The sequence below is a fragment of the Podarcis filfolensis genome, assembly GCF_964270895.1.
Source record: "Podarcis filfolensis genome assembly, chromosome: 2".
In the NCBI taxonomy this organism is placed as follows: domain Eukaryota; kingdom Metazoa; phylum Chordata; class Lepidosauria; order Squamata; family Lacertidae; genus Podarcis; species Podarcis filfolensis.
In genome coordinates this window covers 61,099,489-61,124,077 of record NC_139605.1, presented here as the reverse complement: position 1 = coordinate 61,124,077, position 24,589 = coordinate 61,099,489, and the positions used below count along the sequence as shown (strand labels likewise).

The window sequence follows — 24,589 nt, the reverse complement described above, 5'->3', positions numbered from 1 at the left end:
TCCATCTATCCATTTCCATATTATAACACAGTGGTTAAATGCCTGAACTATCAGTTCAATTTCACCACAGATGTGAAGTCACTTCACAACCTAAGTGAGTCTCATCCTCAGTCAACCCCCTGTAATATGAAGGGTCATAATTCTATCTTACCTTGCTGTGTTACTGTAAGGATTGCTGAGACAATATTTGCTATGTAGACCACTCTGAGCGTTTAGGAAATGCACTGTATATGCACTTTTCATTCATAGGCCTAAGCAGAATTGGTGAGACGCTCATATTTCTTTACCACAGAACAAACCCTGAGCCTGCAAAAGATGTATACACATGCCTTATTTTTTTATCTCACTCTAGGCAGTGCTGCAAACTTAAACACATTGAAATCAATGGGACTTAGACTTATGTTTAAGATTTAGATGTGAAGGGCTCATCATAAGGGCATCTCCTACACCTGGAGGATCAGAGCTGTAAGAATACAATGAATGTATAATTCAGACAGTGTCTCATTTGCAGTCAAGAAAGAATGAAAGCCATAACTACAGCCTCTTGAAACCATTGGGAGCATATGCATTTACTGCAGCATAGCTTGGCTACGTCCCTTGATTTCCCTATTACTTATCTGATGCTATTCTATCTATATCACTTCATCTTAATAACATTTGTATTTGCATGGATGTGGCACACAGGAGCAGTTTGCTATAAATGTTTGGCGGTCTCCATGCATGGACTCTTATCATTTGTCAAAGTTGGATACGAGATTGCAGCTTTGGTTTTCTGTAAGCAGCAGTGGATTTTATCTATCTCTTCCTATATATTTCTTGACTGAAGATGCAACGTCTAGCATGTATAGAATCTGTTGTTGCCTTTGATTTCATGAAACTGCACAGCAAACTCTTTTTTAAAAAGAACACCCTGATAACCGATTCAGTCCATCACAAATCACACGCACCGTAATGTTTCTGTAACAATAAAAATATTTTTTAAAACAGAAATGCAAAATAAACAAGGTGATAATACACTTAAAGAACTATCAATGTTCAAATGTGAAAACTCGTTTCACACAGAAGTGTTTATCAGGCAGTAATCTGATGAAGCGGTTTGTGGAACTTAAAAGTTTCACATTCCTGTATCCTTAGAAATTAGTCCAGCAAAAGTTCTAACTTTGTCTATTTGCATTTCTTATCTTTAGGCTCAGAAGTGCAATTATAGTACGGTGATCCTATAGCACTCTTCCCTAACCTGGAACCCTCCAGATGTTTTCAAGTCAACTCCAACCAGCATGGCCACTGTCATGGTACAGTTGACTGAGGCTTATGGAAGTCATTGCATAAAACATCTAGAGGCTACCTTGTTGGCAAAGGCCATTCTATAGCTAAGGGATGGCCTATGGGTGAATTCACATATGGATGTTCATTGGTCAGTCACTGCAGTGTTGAGCGATTCCTTGCATACGAGTGACAGCTAACATCAAACGAAACACCATAGACAAACTTCACATCGTTTCGTAGCCAGTGAAAGACCTCCTCTTCAGCTGATGGTCATTAAGTGATGCCATCAGGTGATGAGATGCCCACTGATCCATATGCATGTGTGAATCCATCCTAAACACGAGAAGTGCAACCCACAACAGTAAAGTTAGTGGGAATGTTGCCATTTATTCCAGTTGGGCATGCTTTGCCTGGATAATGGGAGCTGTGGACTGGTGTTCCTGGGTAGCTGCGAGGCCCCCAGCCATCCATAGAGCCCATCACTGACACCTGCCCTGTCTTCCCCCTTTGAATCCCCCCCCCCAAGCCAGCAGTACTGGTAGCTGGGTCAAACCACCATTTAAATCCTTCACAATGTGGGATGTCATCCAAAAATGTTTAATTTGGAACTGTTTAATTGGCTCTTTTGGTTGTATTGTGATTTGGCATTGTATTGATGTGGCCTCCATTGGATTTTTATTAATGAAAAATTAATAATAATTAATAATAAAAATAAAAATCCCTCACAATGCCACAAACATAGCACTGCAGCAGGGCATAGTGAAGAATTAAAATGACAGCTAGACCCAGGCACCCAGCACTGTCCAGAGCAATGCAGATGCTGCTTCTGCATGGCACTGTCACCAGGTAAAGTCACCAGAGCCTCCCAAGAGGAAACACTTTGTCTAAGTGCCACCTGAAACTGGAACCAGCCATACCAGAGTGAACAGAGATCACGTGAACATAAACCAACGAGGTTTATTTCCAAGTATGTTTGCAATGTGAATCATACTTACTTAGAAGTCAGCCCAACTGCAATTAATGAGACTACCTTTCAAACAACAACAACCGCAAACAGCAGCAACATGGTATTTAGATTTATAGACTACTTTTCAGGCAACATACCTTCACAACAATAATTGAAATGTTCTGAACAAATTAAAAGCACACAACACAGTTACAATCCACATCGAACAATCCATAGCATCTAGTACAAATAAAAATACCGAAATGCAGGGTACAGAGGAGAAGAAATCCAACCAAAAGATGAGTTTTTAACTGGTAGTGAAAGCTCACAGATCTTATCTGGAAGGAAAATAAGTTCCATAGTTGGGTGGTCTGTAACAAAAATGCCCTTTTTTGGATTGCAACACACCAAATTCCAAGCAAATGTAGCACAATCATCCCCAACAGATCTCACCTTTTTCAGTCTCATTCCTGATAAAGGTCATCCAGTAAGGTGACCAAGGCTGATTTGGACCTGAACCCAGGCTGGTATATCCTTCAAGAGTATCTGAAGCTGAATGGCAAACTACCGTGTCAGGAAGAAGATATTAGTGACTAGGTGGTAGTTGTTCACTGTCTCTGGATCAAGTATGTTTTTTTTTTAAGGAGAGGACACAGCTCCACCTCTTTCAAGGCACCGAGCACCCTGCCCTTCTGATGCATTCACCACAAATTGAGCTCACCTGGTCAAGTCCCCTGGCTTGCTTGAACTAGCCATGGCAGACATGGTGTCATGAACTGGCAGGACAATGGGGAGGGGGAATGAGAAGAGGATCACAGTGAGGGGTGTATGCAGGACTGAGACACACAGGGGCAAGCTGGGGATGGGGAAGGAGAGATTGGTGTAGGAAGTACTCACGGGATGATGGGGGATGACAAGGGGATGGGGGCCAGTGTAGCAGGACCCATCACCAGAGGGGGCCCTGTCTCCACGAACAAGGCAGGCTTTGAGGTATAGGGAGAAGTAAGCAGGGCACTCCAAGAGGCTGAAGCAGGCAAGGCCCCATAGCCCAACTCTCTAGCTGGCCAGCTGGGGCTCGCTAGCCCTGGGAGAAGGTGTGTGATTCCTCAGCTGGAATAAGCTTGGAGCAGGTGAGGGCCATATGCCTCATCAAGCCCAGATGTTGCAATCAGCATGCAAAGTATAAAAGGGCAACAGAGCTGAGGTGCTCTGTCTGCTCAACTGCCCATGTGGACCTTGACTTGGATGCTCCTGGATTGCCATGGGGCTGTGCTTTGGGTTTGACTTGGGACTGTATCCTGACTGCTTGGATTGACCCTGAACCTTGTTTCCTGACCTTCAGATTTTGGACTTTGCTTGTGTGGATGGACCCTTGGACTTTGAACGTGGCACACTGACTTGCTGCCAGGTAGGACAGTGGTTCAGGACACGTCCAGGTAGGACAGATGGTCAAGGAGGCACACCATCTCAAGCGTTTTGTCCACACTCTTAGGCCTCAAAGACTAAACACACAAAACTGGACCTGATGGTGGACTGGACACCTCATTTGGACTTGCTGCAACCATGAAGTCAGCATAGACATAGGCTTCTTTATCCCCAAAGTGCCATGCCATAAAAGCTAGCCACAGCAAGCACCTGTGGGCTCCAACATCCTACAGCTCTGCCAGATGACTACTTGAGGAGACAATAGAGGCAATAAATAACACCTTCTTCCCTGTCCTTGCCACCACACTAATGAGATCAATAGGATCTAGTACATAATAACTACACAATGAGATCTCCACCGTCTGTGCTGCAGCTGTTATCTGACTTGCTCCTTTCCCCAAATTTCACCTAAAAACCAGTGTTGGAAAGGTTCCTCTGAAACAATCATGAAAATTATCCTCTTCTTTTTGCCATTCCATATCAAGTCCAGGGCACTGATATGATCACCAGCACTGCCACCTAGTAACTCCCCCAGGGTTTGCAAGAATCCATTGGATTCCAGAAGTCTCTGGGGTGGATCATCTTTATTGGGCCCTCCACCCCTGCAGGGGAGTAGCAGCCACCAATCTGTATTATACCAGACAATGGTTTGACCAAGACAACCTTAAAAAGGTAAAGGTAAAGGGACCCCTGACAGTTAAGTCCAGTCGCAAATGACTCTGGGGTGCAGCGCTCATCTCGCTTTACAGGCCAAGGGAGCTGGCGTTTGTCCACAGACAGCTTTTCAGGGTCATGTGGCCAGCATGACTAAGCTGCTTCTGGCGCAATGGAACACTGACACCAGAGCAGCACAAGGAAATGTAATTTGCCTCCCCCCACCCCGGAGCAGTACCTATTAATCTACTTGCACTTTTGGCGTGGTTTTGAACTGCTAGGTTGGCAGGAGCTGGGACTGAGCAATGGGAGCTCACCCCGTCACGGGGATTCGAACTGCCAACCTTTTGATCAGCAAGCCCAAGGCCAGCCGCTTTCAATGACCAAGAGAACCTTAACCCCCCTCAAATTCAGAGCCCCGCTTCCTGCCCTAGCACAAAGAGCACTAGCAAAATAAAGAACATTCTCTGCAGTATGTGTTAGGTCAGTGACATATTGAGAGACATATTTCCATGGCAGCCATGCAGCCCTGAACTGGTCCTATCAAGGCAGCCCTTGCATCTAGCTGTAATCCTGGTACCAGGATGAATATTTTTAAATAAATAAATAAATAGTAATGATCAAAGTACAATTATGGATTCCCTACAGATAATAGCAACAGCTGTTTATCAAACTACTTGAAATAACATCTCTGTTAAATAAAGCAAATTTACCAGTCCCCCCCCGCCAATGTCTTGCAGGATTGGGTTCAATGTTCATCATACTCAGATTAGACCCACAGAAAATAATAGACATTACAAACTTAGGTCCAGTAATGTCAATGGGTCTGCTCTGAGTAGAACTAAAGTGGAGAATAACGTGCAGACATTTGACTATTCTAGACCCTTATAAACACATAATGCATCAATGTAACCTTTCCATTCTGAGAAGAATTTATAGGTAAATGTGGTCTGTGCAGTGATTTCCCTTCCCTTGTAATTCCTTTGTTAACACTGATGTCTGAGAATTTTTTAATTTTTTTTAATATAGTGCTTACGGGCTCTAAGAGACAGCAATGACTTTTTAGCTGCACACAACAGTGGCACTCCTTTAGAAGTCTGGTTTGTTTACTGACAAAAGGTGTTATGTCTGAACTCTGAAATCCACATAAATGTGGAAGAGTGAGATGAATTAGTCTCAGGCTGCATACACACAACATTTCATTCTAGAATCAATGGCGTGAGTACTTGTTATTGTTTTTGCATAGTCCACACACAACTGAGATCTGCTGCATATTGTTTGCCCCTGAAAAGTGCTTCTTGAGAAAATAAATTCCAAAAATAAAAGCTTGTTGCAGGTTGATTCTGCATTACCCTGCAATTTGTCCTGGCAATGGAGGAGGGGGTCTCTCCACACCTGCCCAATGGGGCTGTGGGTGGGCACATACCAAGCTTGCAATTATCAATTCTTTTTCATTTACCCGGGGCATGTGCAAGCATGGATAATGTAATCAAGGGGTGGGTTTTCAAGTAATCACACTGAACCTTGTGGACAGCAAGATCTTGGAATCAATCTAGATTGAAAGCACTGTGTTAAGGATGAATATGAATGATTCCAGATTGAGAAAAGCTATATTTTTGTTCAACAAACCGGTTAGTATGTACATAGCCTCAGTCTCGCCCTTCATTTGTGCCACTGACTGCTGCTGAAAAATATGAATCCTACTGATTTTAAAATCCATATTGGCACAATATCTTTATTAGGCCAACTCAAATGTCTCAAAATAGTGTGCAAGCTTTCCGATTCTCATAAATCTGGCGTGATGAAGCTAGCACACCATTTTGTGACTTTTGGGTTGACCTAATGAAAATATTGGCCTGGAAAGTTTCTTATGGGCCAGCATGGCTTTTTACTTTTTTGACTGATTTTGAAGGTGACTGTGATAGATGGAGCAGAACGAAAGGGGCTGGTGCAGTTTATTTCCAGATATAGCCTTATGAGATTGGAGAGCAGGTGGTGGGTGGAAAAAGGAGCCATACTTTACTTTCTTGGCCAACATGATTCATAATGAGTCTGTCGTTTTCTTCTATTGGGGTTTGTTTTGTATGTGAATATGCACTATTTCCAAATCCCTCCATTTTTAGAATCCCGAGAGGCCGAGAGACTTTTGTGACCTTAATTCTACTTGACAGTCCTTAAAAGAAGGCTTTGCTTCTACAAGATGGAGAAGCATTGTGTTTCCCTTCGATACCTCGCTACTCAATGAATAAATTCTTTGCTTGGAAACCCACTCAGCATTTGTTCCAATAACAACAACAATAAAAAATGTGTGAGCGTTCTGGGGCATAAGAGGCAGCACTTTAATATCTGTTTTCACATATCTGATTTCCACATCCAAATTTAAACTTCTGGCAAAACGCGATAAACTGTGGAGAGGAAAACAGGCTCCTGAGCGGAGAGTTTGTATCTACCCTGTCAAGCAACAGACCATCAAATGTGATGTCCAGCTTTAGGGAGCTTTACTGCGAAGGGGATTGGCCAGCCCCAAATATGAATTCAGAGAATATGATCCTGAACCTTTCCATTTATAATGTTGGATCTTTGAAAATGAATTTTAATATATTCCAAGATGGAACCAGCTTCCTCTTGTGTCTGTCTTACGCCTCTCTTTTTTCTGCTTGGAGGCACTAAATGAACTGTGTTGGTTTTTAACAGAACTAGAGGCTTTCTCTCTCCTCAAACCCACTAGGACATTAATAAGAAAAATGATGGGAGGCTTGGCTTGTGTGGGAGGCAGCAGCAGGAATTTCCCCTTAAAATGCCGCTCTCACCCTGCTGAATGGCCCTGAGTTACATATATTCACACTCCCATTGATTTTCCTTTTTTCTGGGGGGGTGGGTGGACATTGCCGCGATTGCACAGCTTCCTTTGAAATGTGTGCTGCTAATGAAAACAAACATGGAAGGGAGTTCGTCTTGGGAGTCATCTATTGGTGTATCTTGGGCTGCCGCCGCCGGCTTGCATCTGAAGACAATGTGCAATGATTGATGGCACTGCAAGAGCTGCTGTACCATGCATGCACTGCTTTTCGTTTCGGCAAACCCTTTCTAACTATTTCTCCTTTTCCTTAGAAGAAAAGAAGGCTGAAACACCTCAGCTTTCTGAAGGCCGTCCTACAAATTTAGCCTTTTCCTTTCCCCCCCTTTTTTAAAAAAAGATCTCTGTGGAATGGGATATGAGAGTGAATCTGTCAGCCAATATTTCTTATGGTTTATTTTGTACTGATGCAACAGAGACACATTTGTTTGCTGTCAACGCAACATATTTACATGATGCAATGCGTTAGCTAAGTAAGTGGCTTACACAGTGCAAGATATCACATGAATAATTGTCTATATATAATGCATTTTGTTCTGAAGAGCACATCCTCTCCTTTTTCTCTCTCTCCCTATCTTTCTTTCAGTCATCTCCCTCTTGAAGACTACTGTGTGGTGGTTTCGGAAGAGGAGATGTCCAGCATATTGGAACTTAGTCATTAGGCTCTCTAATTATCTGAAAGTTTGGCAATTTTAAGATTGTGATTTGGTCAACAAAATTCTGTGTAGTTTGGCATATATTGCCTTTAGCTGCTTTTGCTAGCAGACTGCCAATGGCGACTCATTTGCCAGTGAAGTATCTTATTTATTGCTGGTATTTTCTGGTGGGGTACTTATTAAACTTATAAGAATTTATTTAACTATATATATACTGCTCAATTGTAGATGGAATGTCTAAGCAGTTAAGAGACAGAGTTAAAAACAGGAATTTAAAAATTCAAAAGAATAATTAAAATCTTCAATAAACTAAAACCAGACCAAAAACACATGTTCACTTCTACTATTTATTTAGCAAAATTTAATGAGGCCTAGTTAAGACAGACATGTCTGCTTTAGGACAGAGGGTTGATATTAATGATCACTGGATTAGGCCCCATGGCCTATGATTCCATGAATGCAAGCTATTTGATTCCATTCAAGTCTGTAGCTTTCTCATTTTCTAATATGTAAACAGTCATGACTTCGGCAATGAGAGTCAATGCCTGTCACTTTACATGTCAGAAAAAAGTAACCTGTGAATTTTCAGCAGAGTTATTTGTTGATCTCAACCTACGTAAAATCTGTGTACATCCCATGTGCTTTGTACCTGTCAGTTATCAATTTTAGAGATAATCATGGATATTTTATGAAGAGGCATCACGGATATTTTATGGACAGAAGGAAGTATGAGAGTTAATAAGCCATTGAAATGTGCTCAGCCATGAGACACTTTACTATGTACTTTTTCCAGTGTTTCCCCCCAGCAAGTTTTTTGATGATGATGATGATGATGATGATAACAACAACAACAACAACAACAACAACAACAACAACAACAACAACAATAATAATAATAAATTTATTATTTATACCCCACCCATCTGACTGTTTTCCCCAGGCACTCTGGGTGGCTTTCAATAAAATATTAAAAATACAACAAAACACCAGACATTAAAAACTTCCCTAAACAGGGCTCCCCACCCCCTGCAGTGGTTGGTTACTTATTTGTACAAATGTAGCCTCACATTTAACTGGGTCTCAGAAAACATAATCAAACATTATCTCTTCAGCTAGGCATCTTGCCTTTGTGTAGGTCCTCACCCTGTGATTCCCCCCTCCCCCCTTATGCATAGGTTATCAATTATTTCATCAGGTTTTCTAATGCTGATTTATCCAGATTCTTTAGGGCATTTTTGAATCGCAGCCAGTATATGAAATCATTCAAAATCCCCCCCCGTCTCTCTGTGTGTGTGTGTGTGTGAGAGAGAGAGAGAGAGAGAGAGAGGGAGGGAGAGAGAGAGAGGGTGAGAGGGTAAGAGGGTGGAGGAAAATGAATGACTTAGAATGTAGTCCTGGACATCCTTACTTGCAAGTACGTTCCACGGAAAGTAATGGAACTCATTTCCAAGCAAGTACGGTTGGAATTCTGTTAGAAGCTTTGAAAAGATGATCCCATTAAACACAACAGTCAAGGTGACAAATGGAAATAACTTGCCCATTGCCACAGTGCCAGTGAAAGTACAAAGGACAGTAAGAGCAGGAAGTCAGCTTGTAAAGACAACTAATCAGAATAAAAATGCATTAAAAGTAAGGGAGGAGGGGACGATGCCGATGATTTAGGGAACTTTTCCTCACAGCACAATCCTTTGGGAAGCAACCATAGATCAGTGGTAACATCTGTCTTGCATTCAGAAGGTTCCAAGTTGAACCTCCAGCATCTCCACGTAGGGCTTGGAGTCAGCCCGGTCTGAATTCCTGGAGAGCTGTTGCCAGCCTGTACAGATAATATTGAGCCTAGAGAGGCCAACCGGTCGGTCTTGATATAAGGTGCCCTCTCTGTGGAATGCCCTCCCTTCAGATGTCAAGGAGATAAAGAATTACACAACTTTCAGAAGACATCTGAAGGCAGCCCTGTATTGGGAGGTTTTTAATGCTTTATTTTTTAATTATGCTTTTAAACATGCTGTAAGCCACTCAGAGTGGCTGGGAAAACCCAGCCAGATGGGTGGGGTATTAATTAATTGATTAGGTTAGATTCCTGTGTTGCTAACCATGCTTATGCAGAAGGAAGGCCCATTGCCTAACAAGTGCAGTTACAGCTGTAGCTTTAGTACCAAATGTAAACAGGCTAGAAAACTGGTCTTCACTGGTCCTTTAAGCACCTAGATTTGGAGAAATGAAACAGTTCCATTCTGACATATAGGAACCCTAATTCGAAATTAACATCTACTCATATTCTGATCTCTCTGATTCTCAAATCACTTTGCGGCAGGTAAAAAAATAATGATCCTTCCGTTGTATTAGCCCACACCTTGCAGTTCCCTTTTCTAAGGAGGCTTTGTGTATTTGCTCTGAAATGTCTGTGTATGGATGGACAGAAAGGTGGCAGAAAGGTAGAACTTTCTACTGCTTTTATTTATTCCATTAGTAGACATTGACAAACATCCACATTCTGATGCTGGGAATGTTAATCTTTCTTGACCAAATCTCACGAGGATAGGGGGTCATCCTATAAAGCTATCTGCCCAAGCCTTTTGCAGGGACTTGTGGCTGCTGCAGTGCTTTGCCTCTTCCAAATGCTTTCATTACGGAGTTGAGTCATTTTGTGGAGAGAGCAACAAATCCTCCTGCCTCTAGTACTACCTGCTCAGATTGAATAGATGTCTGCAAATGAATGTGAAAGCTACTTTCCTCTTATCCTTTGACTCTTCCGACAATGCAGGCTGTTGAGGGGTTTGTCATGGGCATTGGACGAACAAAGGGACAACCAAAGACAATTCTGAACCTTTACCTTATGACTCTTAATCCCGAAGGAGATGCTTGAGATTGCAAAAGACTAATACGGCTACTATTGCCAACCATGGAAAATACTCAGTCCACAACATAAATGCTTTTCCAGGTTTCTTTTGATGCCATGTGGATGACTGCATAGTACCAGACTTAACATCTGTACATGTCTTTGTCTTGGAAGACAAATACAATTGGTAATAGTTTTAAAAGTTTTCAGTAAAGTTTGTAAAAAAGAAAAAAGAAAAGAAAAGAAAAAGGAGCATGGGATGTGGCCCGTTTGTCCAGAATTGTCTACTCCAACTGGCAGCAGATTTCTGAGGTTTTGGACAGAGAGCTTCCCCATAACATGCTACATAATTCTATAAACTGGAAATGTCAGGGGTGGAGCCTGAGACCTTCTATATGCAAAACATGTGCTTTGCTACAGAGCTAAGACCCTCTTTTTTATGACCACCATCATCTGCACCATCATCATCCCCCGGTGCTCTAGTACAGGGGTCTGCATCCTTTTCCAGCTGTGGGCTGGTCCACCGTCCCTTGGACCATGTGGTGGGCCGGACTATATTTTGGGGTGGGGGGAAATGAACAAATTCCTGTGCCCCACAATAACCCAGATATGCATTTTAAACAAAAGCACACATTCTACTCATGTAAAAACACGCTGATTCCTGGACCGTCCGTGGGCTGGATTGAGAAGGCGATTGGGCCACATCCGGCCCACGGGCCTTAGGTTGCCTACCCCTGCTCTAGTAGGAGCAAGTGTGGTGACCATTAGAGAAATTTGGGCAGCAGCTCAGTGCAGGGCTTGAAAGCTCTCCAGAGATATTGGGATGGTGGCTTTTGGAAGGAAATTATGGTAGCCTACATAGGCTTTTGGACTGATCTAACTGACTAGTTTTTATATCTTACAGGAACCTAAGACGGATTAAAAAAAAAAAAGACCAAATTGGCCACATTAGTTTTTCTGTGCTGCATTGTGAGCAATTCAGCCAGGGACATGGTTAGGGTCAGACCCCAAATCTCCTCTTCCTCTTTTAAAATTGATTTTTTAATATATGTACTGTGCTTACAGAGTGGTTCGGTGTGTTGCAAACTGTGGTGCTGAGGAGACCCCAGCCAATTCCTATCTTAAATTTGCCCAGAGGTACCCTATGCATTTATCCAAATATCTGCCATTACCCTGCTTCCCAAATCTATTAAGCACCTAGTAACACCCCTGTATTAAGCCAACTTGGGAGAAACCTGTTCCTATCAATCTTCTGCAGGACTTTATAGATTCCCGTATCATTTAAAAATTGTTAAAGGGATTCTCAGAAATCCTGTCGACTAATTGAGACAGAAGAAGCAAATAGAGAGAGAGAGATCAAGAGATCTTGTTAACTCAAGTGTGGAAGAGAAGTGTTAGTGTCATTCTATTATGTACTCTGTAGAAATTACATGTTTAAATTCCCCCCTTTAATATTGTGATGAATATTTCAAATGTGAATTTTAAAAAAGATATAACATAAAAGACAAACATGGGATTAAATTATGGACTGTACATAATAGAAGAGAAATCAGTAGTAGTAGTAGTAGTAGTAGTAATAATAATAATAATAATAATAATAATAATACTTAATAGGGGTTTAAGCTCTTTTAGGCAAAGTCTAGGCTAGAGCAGAAATATAATAATTTCCCCCTACCCCTTAGTGTGTACAAAGCATTCCTTTAAGCAACAACAATGGGGGCATGGTATTAGACACATGGTCCTGGAAACCTCTCTTGCTGTCTTACTTACAAATTCCACTGCAATGTTATCCAGCACTGCAGAGGTGCAAAGAAAAGACTGGCTATCTGGAATCTTGGCTGCATTTTTATGTCCCAAGGGCAAGAGTAATGCTTTTTCTTTTCTCTACTTTTTTTTTAATTAAAGTTTATTTCTAGCGAGATTCCAAAAAAGCAGATCGCTATACTCTTGTGTTAAATAGAAATGGAAATTAACATGTTAATATGGCAGCCTCTCATCCGTTAGAACTGTGTTTGCAATGGAAATCAACAAGATGCAGGAAAATGATAGCTAAAGTAGTTAAGTGTATCCAACAGGTTCTTTGAACAGCCAGGAAGTTGCAGTTTACCAACCAATACTATTCTGCTAAGTGCAAACTCATCACTACAGGAAAGGCCTAATTCATGTATAACAGGTTCTGTGAATCTGAGGAACTGCTTTTGGTGCAACGTAGCTTCAGATACTGCTTTCCCTTGGAAGTCCAAACCAACCAACCTTCCTACTAACTTCAGGGAAAGTTGCTTCTAATTTATTTCAGCACAAAAGAGCTAAGAATCAAGCTTAGCCCTATTTAATGAACTTTAAAGATGCACCAGCACCCATCTTCCTCAATGCACAACCCAAATTATGTCTGTGATATGACCAGTCACTTTAAAATATGGATTGGATATTCATTGCTTAGACAGATCATTTATGGACTTATTTTAGACAGTGACAATACAAATGAGACAATGAAAATATCACTTTTTAAAAATTACCGTATATATTTGTAAGCTCACATTGATATTTGTCTCAGTACATTATGAGCACCTTGTACGGACAACCAGGATCAGTGATTGTATCTGTTAGGCAGGTAGGCATTTAGATGTATCACTCTCTGTATTAATTAGCAGCAAAGTTTTGCACTTTGCATTGAGGATACTATAAAAGAGAGTACTTGTGCTCTAACAATACCTAGACTTCGTAGAGTTCTGTCTATAACTCTGTTGGTAGACAAGACTTGGTAACCCTACAATTCTATGATTTGTCAAACATAAATGCCATTTTCCATTCCCTTTTAGCCTCAGCCTAGCTATATATTGAAACTGTTGCAGCCTGCAAAGGCTTGCTCATATACAAGGATACTGATGTCCAAACTTCTTCCATGAAAGGCCCGTTTGAATCAAATTCTTTCAAAAATACTCTGAGCGTAACAGAGGCAAATATTATATTGGCAATATCATAATGTTTGCAATCACATACCAGATGCTATTTGTCCCTACAGATTTGGAAGGTTTTAATGGCTTACAGAAGGCCTTATGTTTCAACAGAAGCTTAGCTTTCATCTCTCATGTAATTGCTGTATATGCTTTCCCCTCCCTTTTTTATTTTCATATTGCAGACTATGTGTTGACGCAGTATGGGCTCTTACTTCAATCCTAAGCTACTTGGGTTTGACAGGTCGGTGGGGAGAGGAGGCATACAATGCTATCTAATGCACTGCATATTTCTGTTCTATCATGGGTTATTGGATTACTAGGTTGTTGCATTTTTAACATCACATATCACTCTGCAGGTATAATTGGTTTTTATTAACTTTCGAATTAGCCCTTAATCCACTACACTAAAATCTCAAATGTTTGGCTGAAGATGAGCATCATGGTGGTGGAAGGTACAAGAGACAGGAAGAAACTCTTTTCTACAGACACTGTTGCTTTTGGGAATATTTGCAGATGTCAGGTTAAGGTTGCTCCAAGTTCCTTAGACCCAGAAGGGTAGTTGTGGCAAATATCTAAAAACGCCAGCGTAAAGCTGTGTAACATCAGCTGCAATCCTGCACCTTCTTACCTGGGAGTAAGCTCCATTGAACTCAGTAGGGCTGAGTTTGCGTTACAGGATTGTGCTGATACAGTCATTATGAAGTTTCTTTCCCACAACATGCCTGTGAGGTAGTTCAACATGGAATGGGCAGGACCTAAAATTCTCAAGGTATAGGAGTCTGAATGCATATGTTTCATATAAAACATGACTTACATTCTAAACTGGAACAAGATGGAAGCATAGGAATATTTAACTATACATATCCCCTGCTTTTGATTAGTCCTTGGAATGGAGGAACAATCTTTGGTTTCCATCTATTACAGGCCCTGCTATAACTTTAGGTGAAAAGCTTTCTTGTTTCTTTTAGGAGGCTTTGCTGACATTCTAAACTGTTTAGGCACGTAATGCTCATCTCTCTTCTTAAATATTGTGATCTCTCTCTCTCATTTGTTTTGCATTCCAGTGTAACCTCTTCACTGTCCTGCATAGAGATTAGCTTACCACACTCCACGAGGAGATCTACATTTAAGATATTTTCAATTCAGGGTGAAAGCATATGACACATTTCTGCTGAATTAAGGTTGCAATCCTGTACACAGATAGGCAGTAGAAGTCCCACTGAAGTCTATGGCATGCAGGGTTGCATATGCTTTCATTCAGCACTGCATGTGTATGCTTTGTAAATGCAGATTCCCTATATTATATGACCTCTGGAAGGGCAAATATGTTTCGTACTGGAGGTCTTATTTATTTTATTTTGATTAATTGGAAGAATGAAAAGGCTTCCAACACTGACCTTCTTAGAACAAAGCCAATTAATTCTAACATCTAAGAGATTATAATAGTGCGTCTGTAGAAAGAAAGAAAGAAGCATTGCTTTGGCAATATTTCTATATATAAAATGTATCAATATCTATCTATCATTAACTCAGCTTCTTCTGTCAAAACAACATCTTTGCTCTACTAAAACACATGGAGGATGAAGTGGTTCAGTCATGCAACTCAAATGGAGTGTAATACTTCTGAATCCTGCAGGTTGTGAAACAAATATAGGTTTCCAAATATTCGCATATGACACCTCTCATTATCTCAGAAGATTGCATTGTTCATTCTCACACAGCAGGACAAATAACAATTATTTCCTCCCTGTGATTAGTAAGATATTTTGAGAGAAGTATGTGACAGTGCTGGCCAGGTCATTTTGGAGACAGACCCTCACAAATACTGCAATCCCAGACAATTACCTGGCAGTATGTCCCACTGAACGTAGTGAGGTTTACCTCTGAGTAGACATGCACAGGATTTCACTGACAATCTCGTCTTATGATGTGCAAAGTTAACAACAACAACAACAACCATACAAGAGAACTTTTGTGGAAAGTTTTTTTCAAAGCTGAATTTCATAGCAGCGTATATATAGATATTGCTACTAAATCTGTTGGGTATAGTCAGAATAATTCACCTAGCACAAAGTGATTCTGAAAGTTTAATGATGATAGAGGCATAATCACAACATTGCTCTTCTCAATTTGCATCCTTCCCCCCAGTCGGAAAATGAAATATTTAGTTTCGTGGAGTACAAGTGCAACCCTCGCCATCACCACTAGTTGTCGCATTCCTACCAGTTTGAGCACCTGGCGTTTTCAGCACTGCGGTTACAGGCAGAGAATGCAGTGCTAATTACACCGAGTAACTCATAAAGCTGTCAGAAGTCCTTATACTCTGAATTAAACAATTAGAAACAGAAAATAACGAGAGAGAGAAAAGTATGTGGGGATATCCCAAAGGAGGACTTCCTTCTCTCAAGCAGGACTCAACGCACATGCCAGATCTTATCATTGCAATCTCAAATACCCATACACCCCTAGCTCAGTGGTTTAGAAAACAGCCTACCTGAAGAATACTATGGTCTCCCAAAGGTAGACTCCAAGTGCATTGAGGTTACACATTTTTTCAGATCGGATGAATTTGTAGTCCACACGTCAGAACAAGCGAATTGGCACTTAGAAACAAAAATAAATAAATAAATACCAGACTGGATAAAATGGTGGAAAATATCCTCTTTGTTAATTTTGTACACAATCCTTGCAGTTAGAGGTGGCGTGGGGAAGAGGAGGCAGTTGAACATAGACGGGCGAGGCGCTGGGATTTCAGGACCCTGGACAGCAAACCACCCCCCACGTTTCAGCACCTTGGAGAGAGAGGGGGGAAATGGACATTTAAACTCCAGCGCTGCTCTCGGTGTTAACAGCTTTGCTTGGATGACCAGATCCCTGCAAAGAAATCTTCCTTCTTTCCTTCCAGTAGGATCCCAGTGCGCGCACCGGGCTTCTGGACCATGCAGAATGCTACGAGAATATATTGGCCATGTGGGGGGAAACTGGGGGTGGGTGGGAGTAAGAAACCCAACGGATAATCTCCTCGGGCGCCCGGGGTGTCTTCCTCAGTTATATCCAAGGGAATTTGCAATCCTCCTTATGCAGTTGCTGCATTGTTCCGGAAACGTTGCTTTCCCGGTGGGTCGACGTTTCGCTGCTGTCGATTCCAGCTTCCCGGGATCTTTTCCCCACGAATAAGTTATTATTGCTGCAGGGAAGGTGTCCCATCGCTCGGGGCGAAAGTGGGGAAGGAAGCTAAGGGCAAGTTTCATGGGGCTGGGATTCCCATGGTGATCAGCGAGGAAGCCGAAGAGGAAAGTCTCTCAGTGATCTCTCGATCCAGTCCATTTTCCTCCTCGCCCCATCTTCACCTCCATAGAACTCGCCGGATCTTGAGACTTTCTTGCTGCATTAATTTACTAAACTAAAAAAAAAAAATAATGGTGTGTTTGCGGGGGGGGCGGGTTTGGAGGAAATGTTTTTCTTAAAAAAAAGAAAAAGAAAAACCCCAACAATAAGCCTGCCTCTGTAGAGTCCTCGCTCCGCCCACCAACTCGTCTCATTGGCTAGCGAGGTTGAAAAGCTACACTCTGTTGTGCTTGGATCAAACGCCTGTTCTTCGGCAGAGGAACTTAACCTTTAAAGTGCTGGTGGCTTTTCCTCCCCCTTTTCCTCCTTTCAAAAGCACCGGCTTCTAAAAAGAAGTCTTCCAAATCTCTCTTTGACACGACACACTCCCCACAAATGTAACACAATCGCTGGGTGTCGATCCACGGAGCGATCTGCGCGCTTAACAGCTTTTCTTTTGTTCTCCTCCTCCTCCCTTGACTTTTAAACAGAGTTGGAAATGAAACGGCAGAGAGAGGGAACCCACCAAAGCGAGACAGGTAAGGAAAACTTGTCAGTTTCAGATCACAGAATGAATAGGGCTAAACTTCACCATCTTTTGCTTATCACTAAATGGAAAGCATGTCGATTCCTCCAAATCTAGAAAGAAAGATTCGACTTCTGTATTTTTTTAAAAAATTAAAGCCTGAGATTAATAAGAGCTTGAAATTCTGTCTTTAGGGGCTTCTCTGCTTCCTCCCCCCATGCAATTTGATTGATCCTTCTATTTTAAAAATTATTATTAAAATGTGCTCCATGGAACAGACATTTCTACCTTGCCTCTATTATTCCCATTCAGTCTGTGGCAAAAAAGTAAAGTACCATTGCTGATATTCAGTTAGGTTTGTTGTCAAGCAGGCGATTCATACACACACACCGTGGCAATTATTATTATTTTAATAGACCATCTTTGCCTATCTTTGCTCATTCTCCTGGCTTATGCCTGTCTCTGTAGGACAGCACTGGAAATTAACCTACAATATAGTGCTTCCTAAATGTTTAAGAAGGCATTTGCCCATTTAACCGATACACAGTATTGGTTGTGAAACTGCATTCACTCTTTCAGATTTCCCCAGACCCTTGAGTGGCATGAACGTCAGCCTGTACTAGCTCTGATGTTCAAAGAATGATGCCCACTTACTTTGATGTGACATCACTAGGTTGCTTGCCCAGTCACAAGTAATTTGCTATTCTTCAATACAGCAAGGGTTATGCATGTAACTTCCATGTGATCCATTAATGACTAAACTGAGAGGGTCCAAGGGAGCCCTAGGCAGTAGGCAATATGTTTTCACAGTTGGATGTCAACTCACTGACAATAAGGTTGGCAGAACTCTATAACCAAGAGAAATAATTAAATCAGTGGGACTTAATAGGTAATATTAAGTGCTTTCCTGTTGATTTCCTATATACCAAAGAGACTTCAGCATGCAGTTCAATCCTACGCATATTTGCACATAGAAGTAAGTCCCACTGAGTTTGATGGGGAGTTCTCCTATAGGAAGCATATTTTAAATGCCAATGTGTTCTACACTTCAGCAGTGTCTTTAATATTTACAGGCATGCTCCAGCTGAAGTTATGTCCTGTTGAGTCCCTTGGATTTCAGTGGGAGAGATTAAAGTGTTTAACTCTCCTATTTCAAATCACAAGGAGCTGAAGTGCTTAACTTTGTTGGGATTGTGCAGAACTCGCCCCCCCCCCCGTAGAGCTTTTCATATTGAATATTATTGCATTTCTTGCAAGCTGCTTAAATCATAGGTAGGTTGTAAATGTTTGTGTAAATAAGTGAATGTCTAAAGGGAAAGGGGCCTATTGAAACAGTTATCCTATTCTTTTTTAAGTAACAACAACAACAACAACATATTTTTATTAAAGATTTCTTGGTTTACAGAAGTATGTGCAATGTCTCTTTTTTCAACTTACATTTTCTACAGATCAGTTTCATTTGTTGAGATGTTAGTGTTACATTAGGAAGAAAAGGGGGAAAGAGGTGTTAAAAATATTTGATCCTGCCCACACTGACAGCACTTTTGATCAAAGGATCTCAAAGGCATGTACTCCTCTGCTTTCCCTGGGCCTCTTTACACTTTGCATGACAATTATTTTTGCCCTGGAAATGCAAGTATTCCTCCCAGCAAAGAGGTGAAATGTGTCTAATATATATGTGCTGTTAATAGATGTGCATTTGCATCTTTGTGCCTGGGACTCCCATGTGCATGTGTAATCATTTACACTTGCAGTCCTTGAATGATGTAAGGATGTGTGTCTGTGTTTGTTGAAAATATAAGTGCCATGTGAGGTGTGTGTGTGTGGGGGGGGGGAGTCCTAGGAAGTGCTACACTTCAGAGGCTGTGTGCGTAAGACCATTGTTTTAGTATGTCTCTTGGCCAGGTCATTTCCTAATCATTGTGGGTCAGCTACTGACAGCAAACAGCTGATCTCCCTAACAGAGGAAGAGCATTTAGCAATTTTGCCTAGACCCTTAAGGTGAATTTGAGCAGGATTCCTGGATCCATTAACCATCTCCTGCCCAACTTCCAAAGCTCCAAATATTCCCTTTCCTCCTGAAACTGAAGAAAGATGGTACCAGACAGATATCTGATGGGGGAGCGTTCTATACCTGTGGATCTGTAATAGAGAAATAAAGAAGCCTCAATTGTTTGCCACTCTATGCTTTATATTTTGGAGTGGGATGGAGTGGGTGGAGATGAAGCAGTGCCAGGGTTGCAGATTGTAAAATGGGGAGTTCATAAACTGGGAAGGAGGGACATATTCTAAGACATTGGTAGGCAAACTAAGGCCCGGGGCTGGATCCAGCCCAATCGCCTTCTAAATCCGGCCCATGGACGGTCCGGGAATCAGCATGTTTTTACATGAGTAGAATGTGTACTTTTATTTAAAATGCATCTCTGGGTTATTTGTGGGGCATAGGAATTGGTTCATATATTCCCCCCCCCAGTATATAGTCTGTCCCCCCCCAAGGTCTGAGGGACAGTGGACCAGCCCCCTCCTGAAGAAGTTTGCTGACCCCTGTTCTAAGAAGACAAACTTGCTTTTCTGAGCTAGAGAAATTCTGTTTTCAGGTTCCAGCAATGGCTAGCCAGATGTCTCTGCCTGCCTGAAGGTGTTAGCCAGCCTCTCTTGTATCCACAATCAGTACGCGGAAGATTTGTTTTGCTATTATTGGGGCGGGGGATGACGACGGACTTTATCTAGTATTGTTCTTGTTGCCACCAACAGCAAATGAAGAGAGAGGGAGGTAGCAAGGCAGCATGTGCCTCAAGGAAGAGGGAAGAGACAGACCAGAGAATGAAAGAGTGGGATGTCAGGGAGGAAGATCTAAGGTAGAAGGGAGTGGGGACACAGGGTGGGGCATTAGGACCCTGAGATGTGATCTAAGGGGAAAGAGAACAAGTAGGGTCTGGGCCCCATAAGGGTGTGGTTAAAGGATAAGCAAGAGAGACAGCATGGCCTGTTGATTGGTGAAAGGGCATTGTGTGTATAGGTCTCTAGCATCTCCAGTTAAAAGGATCAAGTGGCAGGTGATGGGAAGGACCTCTCTGCCTGAAACCTGGGAGAACCACTGACAGTCAGAATGGACATGACAGGGCTTGATGTGCAAATAGCCTGAACTTGTAGAAGTCCCTTGCTGGCCATGTATCTTTCTGGCACATCAGTGGAGCTAGTTTGTGATAAGCATTGGGCATGTTGTTCAAAGATTAACAGAAAAGAAGGGGGGGACCCATATCATGCCACTGGATGAGTGAAGCCCTTGCATCTACCTAAATTACCTCATTGGATCCTGGCCAAATTGTTTTAGAATGGATCATAACTTCAATTGGGGCCTCCTTGTTGTCTCTCTCATGCCTTAAACCCATATCCTTTCCCTTGGATTCTGAAATTACGTCAAGGGAATAAAGAAAGAGCAAGGCTGGGATGCAATTACCCAAATTGGACTCAGATGTGGCATTCTTTGTGTGTGTTATTTTTTAAACACTCCTTGAGAGTGAGGCCATTGAGATTGAGATTCTTCCTTAATACAATGTAAGAAAATGGAGACCATTTCAAGTCCGCCTAATATTTGACCAAAGAAGGAGGTGAGTAACCTTCTTCATCTGGGAAAGCTTGCAGAATTCTGTTTTCTTTGGGGGGGAGGGGGGAAAGAATCTATTTTTTTAGAATGGGTTTAGAATTATATTATCTTTTCCTGTGACATCTCCTTTTCCCTGCTGAATGAAATATCTAAAAATTATGTTGAAGGTCTCATCATTTAGTGGTATCTGCATATAATTCAAACTAAGTCTCCTAGAAGGGTCATGCACAGACAACACACAAAGTAAGTAAGTAAGTAAGTAAGTAAGTAAGTAAGTAAGTAAATAGTGATAACATACCAGAAGGCAAGATATGGAAACATCAAAACTAAAGGTGTTAACATCAAAAGGAACCATCAGAAGTTGCATAAACTTTGATTTACAGTGGTACCTTGGGTTACAGTCGCTTCAGGTTACAGATGTTTCAGGTTACAGACTCCGCTAACCCAGAAATAGTACCTCGGGTTAAGAACTTTGCTTTAGGATGAGAACAGAAATCACGCGGTGGCAGCAGGAGGCCCTATTAGCTAAAGTGGTACCTCAGGTAAAGAACAGTTTCAGGTTAAGAACAGACCTCCAGAACAAATTAAGTTCTTAACCCGAGGTACCACTGTACAATGATAGGAATGGCCAACACAAGTCTCCTCTAACCATCATTGGCCCCTCATTTGAAGTCATCTAGAACTTTGACGGAATATTGACATTCAGTGTATGGTAGAGGGATTTACTGACAGTTGGCCCTAAAGCTCTCCCACCTCTTTGCCTTTACCAAGTCTGATGCTAGTGTGTAGTCTGGACTCATTTTTAATTTAAAATATTTATATGCTTTCCATATATATATATATATATATATATATATATATATCTCAGCAAGAATATTAAACAACAATTAAAAGAGACATATAGACACAACGGATAGATATTAATTTAAACTAAATCATGCATGCAAGTGGTTGACCTGATCTTTCAAAGGATCTTGCCCACATTCTCTAACTCTACAAACTGAAAATCAACCCTAACAACAGGGCTGTTGTTAAAAGCTGTTAAAAGTACTCTCCTGGAATCATGACTTGAATGGATGCAAATGACTTACCAGCAAAGTGTCACAGTGGGCCACTAAGTGCTCCTATCTCATCACATCAGGCCCTTGATATACAACTCCACTGGACAACTCCGTATGGATGAAATGGTAGTGGAAAAGTAAAATTTATTTGTAAACAAGTTCTGGAAGCAGGTTGTAATGGAAGTTGGTATTGTTGGCAAACAGGTCACCTTGGGTGCTAAGTTAAGTCTCTTTCCCATTTTTTATAGTGCCAATGCTGACCTTACTTCTCAAGAATTCATTCTATACCTGTTGGTTGCCACTCATCTAGTGATCTCTCAAGGGTGGGAGGATGCATCTTGTTATTCAATGGATTTATGGTTTAAAAAAGACATGCCCATTGCCATTTCTGAAAAACGGACTCAGTTTTTTTCTATGTGCACAAATCTTGTGATGCTTGCTTTAATTTTGCTGTTGGAAGAATAATGCCATTATAATGTGATACAAAGCCCTGTGCCTTTGCCTCTGCCATTTGATTTCAAATTGCATGGACAAAGAAAAATGGGTCACATCATTGTGGCATCAGGTGATTGACAGGCGGGTGCCTTGTGGGGGTGGGGTGGGGAAGGTAAGCATCCAGTCCACCAGTTGCATCCAGTTCCCCACCCTTGCATTACACAATGCTTGGCTTTTTAAAAAGGTAAAGTGACCATATTGAAACGACTTTAAAGCATTTCTCAAGGACATCTGCTTATAATTTTTACTCATTATTCAACGTATCTTCCATCTTTCTTCCACGGAGCTCTGGGTGGCATATACCATTCTCCCCCTTCCCCATTTTATCATAAAAGCAGCACTGTGAGGTAGAAAAGGCTAACAGAGCATAGCTGGTCCAAGGTCACTCAGTGAGCTCTATGGCTGAGTGGGGATTTGAACCTGGAACTTCCTGGTCCTAGTCCAACACTCTAACCACCACACTGGCTTAACTGAAATGAAATTTATTATGGCCCCAGACCAGCTTCACATACCATACTAAGCGAACATAAAACACAATAGAATTAAGTTTGAATTAACAATCAAATATAACAATAAACAGGGACCCAGGTGGCACTGTGGTCTAAACCACAGAGCGTAGGACTTGCCGATCAGAAGGTCGGCGGTTCGAATCCCCGCAACGGGGTGAGCTCCCATTGCTCGGTCCCTGCTCCTGCCAACCTAGCAGTTCGAAAGCACCTCAAAGTGCAAGTAGATAAATAGGTACCGCTCCAGCAGGAAGGTAAACGGTGTTTCCGTGTGCTGCTCTGGTTCGCCAGAAGCGGCTTAGTCATGCTGGCCACATGACCCGGAAGCTGTACGCCAGCTCCCTCGGCCAATAAAGCGAGATGAGTGCCGCAACCCGAGAGTCAGTCACGACTGGACCTAATGGTCAGGGGTCCCTTTACCTTTATAACAATAAACAGTACGAATATGACAGCCATTAGAAATGTGGTTTAGGTCTTTGTCACTAAAATATTATCTAGGGTTTGCATCTGAGGCCTTAGTCTTTGTAATAGCACAGCTTGTTCCCTGAGTTTTATGGCAGCCGCGCAAAGTTTGGCCACTCTTAGCGTGATCTCTCAATCCTTATCCTCTATCAGGGATTTTAAGCATTGAGGTTCGGACCCACTTGGAATTTTCTGTATAACAGGGGTGATAAAGACCGAGCTTAAGTGTTCTTGAAGCCATACCGTGCTTTTGAAACAAAATCCAAAGGATGTGTGGAACTGACTCTTCTCAACAACTGCCATTCCAGCAGATCTCTTGTCAGACTGATGTTTCTATGTAAGATACACCAGGAGAAAGAAGCTGTAGGAAGCTGGTGGTTAACAAACCACAAATTGACTTAAGATGAAGGTTGGGGCTATTGCTAAAAGTGTCATTTCATTTCTACAAAGCACCACTTTACGAACAGCACAATATTGTTCGCCGTGTAAAAAGATACCCAAGAGCATAAGGATTATAGGAGCATTTACATATGCTTGGGAGCATTTCCTCTTGCAGTAAATCTACCCATGTGCAGGCGTCCCAAAGATTTCCTAGCAAGGTTGCTCTCAGCATAGATGTTTTAATTGTGCCTTGCAACTTCCATAAAGATTCTACCCACAGACCAAACTGCATGCCTCATTAGTGTCATGTTTTCCCTGAATGCAAGAAATCTTAATTGTGCCCAGTAGGCAGCTTTGAAGAGGGGGTGGCATTGATGCAAACTGTTGAAATAAGACATTGTGGAGTCATTATGCATTGCTGTCTTTCAAATGAAGGACCCTCCCCACTTGTATTACCACATTTCTGTTCTACCATCAATATCAGTCTTTTTTATATATAAATTTTATTTTTGCATTTTCTATTTTACATAAACAAATGAATTAAATAGATATACATATAATCCCTTTTGACTCCCCCCCCCCATTGTGGATGTTAATGTAATGATTTCCCCCTCTGAATGTCTT

General features: G+C 41.7%; 1 protein-coding gene and 1 long non-coding RNA gene across 4 annotated transcripts in view; one reads left to right on the top strand and one right to left on the bottom strand.

Annotated features, from left to right (window-relative positions):
- The window catches only part of GLRA1 (glycine receptor alpha 1), a 90,318-nt gene extending 73,341 nt beyond the window's left edge, over nucleotides 1–16,977 (bottom strand). For both annotated transcript variants that reach the window (XM_083603887.1, XM_083603888.1), the window contains exon 1: nucleotides 16,095–16,977. In XM_083603887.1, the coding sequence (XP_083460013.1) occupies nucleotides 16,095–16,150 (56 nt within the window). In that variant the 5' untranslated portion in view covers nucleotides 16,151–16,977. The remainder of the gene's footprint in view (nucleotides 1–16,094) is intronic.
- Nucleotides 16,978–17,263: 286 nt separating this feature from the next.
- The window catches only part of LOC310758038, a 154,547-nt gene continuing 147,221 nt past the window's right edge, over nucleotides 17,264–24,589 (top strand). For both annotated transcript variants that reach the window (XR_014545631.1, XR_014545632.1), the window contains exon 1: nucleotides 17,264–17,466. This is a non-coding gene — a long non-coding RNA (uncharacterized lncRNA). The remainder of the gene's footprint in view (nucleotides 17,467–24,589) is intronic.